Source organism: Silurus meridionalis, chromosome 11 (genome assembly GCF_014805685.1).
Source record: "Silurus meridionalis isolate SWU-2019-XX chromosome 11, ASM1480568v1, whole genome shotgun sequence".
NCBI classification, from domain to species: Eukaryota; Metazoa; Chordata; class Actinopteri; order Siluriformes; family Siluridae; genus Silurus; species Silurus meridionalis.
Genome location: NC_060894.1, coordinates 22,192,501 through 22,200,219, shown reverse-complemented (window position 1 = coordinate 22,200,219; position 7,719 = coordinate 22,192,501). Strand labels below are relative to the sequence as shown.

Genomic DNA, 7,719 nt, shown 5'->3' with positions numbered 1-7,719 from the left:
TATATATTTTTTTACATGTTATTTATGTAATTTGCTATATACATACAATATATACAGTATATTAATTATTAATCTATTTAGAATACTGATAGAAAAAACGAGTTTTGGGGTAATATAACACTCTGGCGACATCTACTGGTCAGATATTGTTACTAAAAATCATCTATTAAAACCCAAATGCAGAATTTATTCCGATTGTGTTTTTGACTTTTACACATAAATATTCCATTATTTGGTAATATCTGTTTCTTTTTATTGGTATATTATTGTATTAATAAATGACATGCAGAATATGCGTACAGAGACTGCCAAAGTTTTGGAAAAAAAGTCAAGACAAGTCAATTTTATTTCTATCGCGCTTTTCACAACAGTCATTGTCTCAAAGCAGCTTCACAGAATTTAAGAATTTAAGTGAATGATGTGTATTTATTCTTTATGAGCACCCTGGGCGACTGTGATGAAGAAACAAATCCCTTAGATGTTATGAGGAAGAAACCTTGAGAGCCCAGGTCTTTTACTGTTGAACTAGTAGTTACAGAACATCCTTCTAAATGCAGGTTGAGATGCTTGAGCTTGTGTGTACCGGTTTTTGGGCCGATGAGCAAAATCTCCGTTTTATCAGAATTTAATAATAGAAAGTCATCCAGTCTTTTAATTCTTTAATACACTTAGTTATCCTGGTCAACTGAGATGTTTTGTCTGGTTTCGATGAGATGTATAGCTGGGTATCATCAGCATAACAGTGGAAGCTGATCTCATGCTTCTAATAATATTTAGGAAAGCATGTATGTTGTGAAAAGCAGGGGTCCTAGAACTGAACCTTGTGGCACACCATAATTTACTTGCATTAACCTGAATATATCTCCATTTAAGTCTACAAAATCAGACAGGTAGGATTTAAACCAGCTTAATGCCTGTCCCTGAATGGTCTTGGTCTGAAGCTAAAAACAGGTCATTAGTGATTTTAACTAGAGCAGATTCTGTGCTATGATGGAGCTTGAAACCTGACTGAAACTCTTCAAAGATATTGTTCTCTTGTAAGAAGGAACAGAACTGAGCAGACACAATCTTTTCTAAAATCTTAGACATAAATGGAAGATTTGAAATGGGTCTGTAATTTGATAGTGTGTTTAGATCCAAATGAGGTTTCTTAATGAGGGGCTTAATAACTGCTCATTTTTACAGGCAGAGACTGTTCATAGATTGTTGTAGTCATAATTTTATATGTGTAGCTTATACTTTTATACAGGACTGATGCAGTAACAGATATCATTTGTGTCCATAATAAATATAATTAATGATATTTTATGCATAAATTACTCATTTTATTTGTGTATACTGCATGATCCGAAGTCCTGTGGAGTGTAAAGTCACACCCATTAGTGTTGGACTGGCTTCTCTCTCCGCCCTCTGTTTTAACTCTGAACTTCCACTGAGCTTCAAGACCTCCATTTCATTTCAGCTTGTCCCCGTCCACCTCACAGCAGTACAGAGTCTGTCTTCAAGCATGAAATAATGTAGGCTGCATTAGTTTACTATTGTGTGTGTGTGTGTAAGTTATAAAAGATGGGCAGTAATGTGGAGCAGAGCTGCTTCTCTGTCACTCTGAGCTTTCTGAAGGACTCTGAGGAAAAAACTGAAGTGTCCAAACAGACAAACCATCAGGATCTGACTCTAAGGGTCGACAGAGACACGGAGGACGTCACCTTTACAGTAGAGGACGGTAAATATGGATCCAGACTTTGCTGAAATGCTATAAAATGACATGATTAGTTATAATGCATTTTATATATTTATTATAGTAGTGATTATTGATGATGAGTGGAAATGTAATATTCCATTGTAGTTGGTTCATTTAAAAAATCTTCTTTATTATCGAAATTGCAAAATGAATAGAAAAATAATATCATTACAAATTAGAAAAAACGTTTCTTGTGCTGCCTTTTATTGTTAATTAAAAAAAGACCAGGATGTAAAAGTTTTAGTTTTAGAAACTTCAAAAGTTTTTTTACTATACATTCCAAATACACATTTTATCATCATCAATTAGTTCCTATACGTTTATTTCAAATGAGCGAGCACTAAAAATGTCTACGGATTAAATCAGTTCTTATAGGATTCCTTGTAGTTTTGTGGTTTATAATTAGGGAGGATTTAAAAATTTTGTTCTTTATTTATTATTGTGATCATCATATTTTTATTTTAGATTTATCTATATATATATATATATATATATATATATATATATATATATATATATATATATATATATACTTTTCTATTTATATACAGTATATATTCAACATATATAAGAAAACGTACATTCTTTCAGCACCAGCTAAAAAAAAAAACACTTTCAGAAGAAATGCTTATAGTTACCATAAAGGCATATTCCACTACTTCTGCTAGTTTAGTGTCAATGAATTATTTTTTATTCTTCATTATTTTTTTTATTTATTGCGTTTTTTTTAATTTAAATGCATCAATAAATCTAAAATAGGTTTATTTAAAGGAATTTAATCACAAAGACTATTATTTAAACCCTAATCTGTATTTTCCCTCTTTATTATATTCTGTAGAATTCTGTCCACGAAATGTATGAATATATAAGATATAATGTTATTATAATGAAGACACAAATGTTAGCGATGTGATGAGTAAAAAAGCAAAATTGATAATTTTTTAAAAGTTTGAGAGTTGGAATGTTCTTATATCCCATATGACGTGATACAATGAGAAAATGTTTAACGGAGCTTCATTGGCCAGGTAGGAAACAATAAATCAATCTCTCAGAAAAACTTAATAGGGTATTATCTCAAAATATAAATAAATACATATAAAAGAGTTGGAACTTTAGAACTGGGAAATAAATTATTAAATATAAAATGTAAAAATAGGTTATTACAAAATCTATATCAAAAATAAAGTGTTGATGTTTTTCTGCACGCCTGCAAACTATTGAATAATTTTATTAATATTTATTTGAATGTAAGGTTTTTATATCTAATGTGCAGTTTGAGCAGAGTGCAGTTTTATCTCTGTTTATATGCTCTGATATACTGATATTTTCTCTTTAGGGCATAAATTGTAAAACTAATTAAAGGTAAAAGATCCATTGATTTCCATGAAATCTGTTTACAGGTATAAGATATAGTTATGTTTTAAATTATGCACATAATATTTACCGTACACAACAAATGCAGTAGATTGAAAGATAATTGCAAAATGCTGGAATATTCCTCTAATGTTATTTATTAGTATAACACTACCATGAAAATAGGAGCGCAGTGGTTAGGGGGCCCCTGAGTAAGGCCCTTAACATTTCACTGTGCTGTAATTTATATATAACAAGTATAATTTTACTATAATAATCCTGTACATAGGTATTAACAGATCAAGAAGCGTCTGCTTCACTCACTGCTCTCTTTACTCAGCTCGCCTGCACAACACTGTAACCTGTGTGTCTATGTGTGTGTGTGTGTGTGTGTGTGTGTGTGTGTGTGCATGCTTATATAGGAATATCTAACACTAATAACAGAGCCAAAGGGTCAGATTTGTGTGTAGGAATGACATTAAAGAGGGATACGTGTGTGTGTGTGTGTGTGTGTGTGTGTGTGTGTGTGTGTGGTCCAGCTGCTGTGTGCACTGACAGCTCGTTAGGATTTACGGCACCGTTGTGGAAGCTCAGAGGCGGTTCGCCGGTTCTGCTCGGCGAGCTCCAGTCTCGCGTGCACTGCTCCACTGTTTTCCTTCATCACGGTACACTGAGCTGCTCCTGGCGCACAGGATCAGATAGTGTGGCCATGTTCAGCACATACCCAATCTCAGCTGTTGAGCATTTAGCAGCAGAGCTTGAGCGCATGACGTATATTTATATAACGTATTATAACATTAGAACTCTGAGCTCTACTCTTTATTTTGTATAGAAGTTAATAATCAACACAACATTTCAGGATCAATTTGGGGTTCCATGTACGTTATTTGCACGAATCTCCACAAACATGTCCAATGGCAGTTCGATTTTTCGATCCTGACGATATCAAAATGGTCAAAATATTTAAAGTTGCGCGGCAGGTAAATGTTAAGCGTAAATCGGATATGCGATACGATACGTTGGGACGCTGCCAAGATGTACAGCTCGTCTTGTGAGATGCCTTCACTCACCAGCCGTCGAGATCAGCTGTCTCAGCCTTTGGTATTTTTCTTTCTCCATTTTTGGTGTTTCTAAGCCCAATTGTAGCTCTTGGGACGTTGAAACAAAGCACACTGATTAGTGTAATTACCTACAGGTGTGCTCTCTTATAGCTCGTTTTGTCTAACTCCACCCTCCACCCGCAAACTGGTGATCCTCCACGTGCCTGCTGCCACATACACACATATATACAGTAAAGTTGACACAGTACAGTACTGTAAATTTGCTACATTATGTTCTGTGTTTTGTTACATTATTACTACATGTACTCTATATTTCAATTAACTTTAAATAGTAGGTTGGGAGAGTTACTTGTGTCCACACTATTTAGAATGTACTGTAGGAGACATCTCTTTATGGTCCTCCTAAACTTCACTGCAGGCTTACTGTGGTCCTGTGTATTTGTGTATTTGAAGACCAGAACAGTTCGACTTCTGCACTAACACTATATCAGTTCATACCCATATCCACTAATCAGGCAGAACCGGTGCTGTTCTGTCCTACGTGCGTTACCACGTCTGCGATTTCATCATGGAATCATTACTGTGCAAGGAGACTGTTTTAAAGGTGATATTGTGGAAACGTTGTTAACTAAAGTAGTTTCTTGTAAACAGAGCACAGAGTACTGAACACTGCATTACAGCATGGAAATCTACTTTGATCACATCATTTGAGTTTCACAATTCTGACAATTTAGACATCATAATCACTAATTTATGGTCCACTAGGCTGAAGTCAGAAAATTCTTCCAGGTTCATGGTATTTCTGATAAGTCTTATTTTCTGTATGATTTCAGGTGATGGAGTGTGTGTCTTTAAGTTCTCCACTATGAGGGAGACACTCGAGTGTTGTCGAGTGGGGACTCAGTGCTTCCTTGTAACTGTGGGTTGTGTGAGCATCTTATTGCACTTCAAGACTCAGACAGGTGAACGTTTTTGTACCTTGCTGGTGGGCATTAAATAATTATATATATAATAATTTCATCCTATTTGTGTTTTTTAATTTAATGAACCCCAAATAATCATTAAAACAATAATCTAGTCTATTACAATAAACAATAATAGTCTATTTCCATTTAAAATACACATTAATACTTGATAAAAGGTACATTTAGACTTTGAAACCCTGTTCTGCACTTCATACTCAATCGTTTCACTTGAACCTGATGCCTGGACCGAGCTTTAACATGCCTGAGAAATCTTACACCATCCAGGTGTTTGGTGTGCAGTTTAAATACATCACTCACCTTCATCTTATATAAGGAATCATTTGATCCCCCAAATCCAGAGTTTCAGACCTTCCACAGAATGATAAGGGCATGGACTGACAGCAGGAGAGAGCTGTCAGCATTCGACCAGAGGACAGAGAGTTCATCTGCTCTTCAGTACTTCCAGGTAAAATTCAGCTTTCAGGTATGAATTACTTTAAAAGAATGGTTTTGACCATAGACAACAAAATCATTTAACCTTTTGTGTAGCTTATCAACAAAAACATGTGTTGCTCTAAAAAACATATAAAAATGAAGCTCCCGATGCGATACGATTCCCCCTGTTACGATGTAGTGTGATGCGATTTCGATTAGATTCTGGAAAAAAAAACCATGATGCTCTGCATTTCAATATTTTACAGAAAACTCACTTTTATTTCTTCGATTCATTCAAACTGCAAATCATCAATTTACTTAAGAGCCTTCTGACTTTTAACACAAACACGCCTTTGTAGTGCAAACAAAGACAAAAGGAAAAAGATTAAATAAATGCTGATGTTCTTTTCCTGTTGTGTCTGCAGGAAGTTACAGCTCTACCTCTGCCATGTTAATCTGTATTCTATGTGACTCTCAGGACACGCCTCGTCTCCGTACTGTCGTGTTTCCTCATATTCACGTAGCAGCAGTGGTGCTGAGAAAACGCGCTCTAAGAAACGGTTTAGCGACGTGAAATCGTTGGAAAATATGCGCACTTTTTGAAATCACCGCATCACATCGTAAACGTTTATACCGATGACCGATGCGAATCGCTGAATCTTACCATCACGTATATCTACCAGTTTAGACACGGTTGTAAATGATCAGGTCGGTTTGTGCGATTTACACGGCCTGTCAAATGTATGGAAACTACTGGTATTTTATGGTTTTTGAGACACATGGACATTTCTTTTGTTTCTATACGACATACACACAAGAATTGGATCATATACGACCAGACGGAGGTTCTGTGGAGTCCAAATTTCCCACATTTTGAAAAAATAAAAGATAAAGATGAAGAACTCCCACAGTCAAACATGGAGGTGGAAGCTTAATGGTTTTGGGTTGTTTTGGAGCAGGGAAGGTAGAAGATTATTCAAATTAACTTTACCTAACTAATGATAAGTACTGTATATTTGCATACCCTAATCTCTGAATAATTAACTAGCATCACAAAAATATATATATAACCTGATGTGTATCTTATATAAAACCGATTAATAGATAGATAGATAGATAGATAGATAGATAGATAGATAGATAGATAGATAGATAGATAGACAGACAGACAGACACACAGACAGACAGACAGACAGACAGACAGACAGACAGACAGACAGATAGATAGATAGACAGATAGATAGACAGATAGACAGATAGACAGACAGACAGACAGACAGACAGATAGATAGATAGATAGATAGATAGATAGATAGATAGATAGATAGATAGATAGATAGATAGATAGATAGATAGATAGATAACTTTATTGTCATTGCATAATACAGGTACACAGCTACGAAATGCAGTTTAGCATCTACCAGAAGTGAAAATAAATAGTATAAACAGTAAATAAATATAAATGTGTAGACTGTCGAAAAGTACAAGTAAATAGTTATAAGGCAGCAAAAAGCTGAATTATCAAGTACATTAAATATCTGTATACGTATACGTGAAATAGATGACGGATTGATGTAATGTGAAGCAGAGGTACTGCCTAAAGGTGATTATTTAATACTGTGAATTGTTAATGCTAATGTAAAAATGTCACAATAAAGGGGGAAAATGGGTTACACCTCCAACACAAACACAGCAATATATAATACAACTGTTTTATTTCTATTTCAGTTTTATGGCTGTCTGTCTCAGCAGCAGAACATGCTTCAGGATTACCTGAGAACGGCCACGTACCAAAAAGCCATTTTACTGAACGACATTGACTTCCGAGACAAAGTAAGTCTCGACCAAACGCTTCTGCTTTCATCATTTCATCATTTAATAAATGTAATAAATTGAATGAGGTATTTTTCATCGTCTCTTCATACAGGTGGTGCTGGATGTTGGATGTGGAATGGGGATTTTATCGTTTTTTGCCGTGCAGGCCGGCGCTCGGAAAGTGTACGCGGTGGAGGGCAGTTCTGTGGCCAAACATGCAGAAGTACTTACTTATCTCCCTGATTTCTGCCTTCTTAATGAGGTGTCACGCATTTGAATCTTCTTTTATTGGAAAAAACAAGATCGTGAGTTTTTTTTGGCAAAATGAATCTTGTTCACATGCAGTAAA

The 7,719-nt window shown here is 35.2% G+C and overlaps 1 protein-coding gene across 3 annotated transcripts in view; it reads left to right on the top strand.

Moving 5' to 3' along the window:
• Window positions 1-1,438: 1,438 nt before the first annotated feature.
• carm1l (coactivator-associated arginine methyltransferase 1, like) overlaps window positions 1,439-7,719 on the top strand; it is a 14,028-nt gene continuing 7,747 nt past the window's right edge. For all 3 annotated transcript variants that reach the window (XR_006927279.1, XM_046860338.1, XM_046860339.1), the window contains exons 1-5: window positions 1,439-1,723; window positions 4,989-5,117; window positions 5,480-5,586; window positions 7,284-7,388; window positions 7,483-7,593. Coding sequence is in view for 2 of the 3 variants with exons in the window: in XM_046860338.1 (XP_046716294.1) it covers window positions 1,567-1,723; window positions 4,989-5,117; window positions 5,480-5,586; window positions 7,284-7,388; window positions 7,483-7,593 (609 nt within the window). In the remaining variant the exon portion in view is untranslated. The remainder of the gene's footprint in view (window positions 1,724-4,988; window positions 5,118-5,479; window positions 5,587-7,283; window positions 7,389-7,482; window positions 7,594-7,719) is intronic.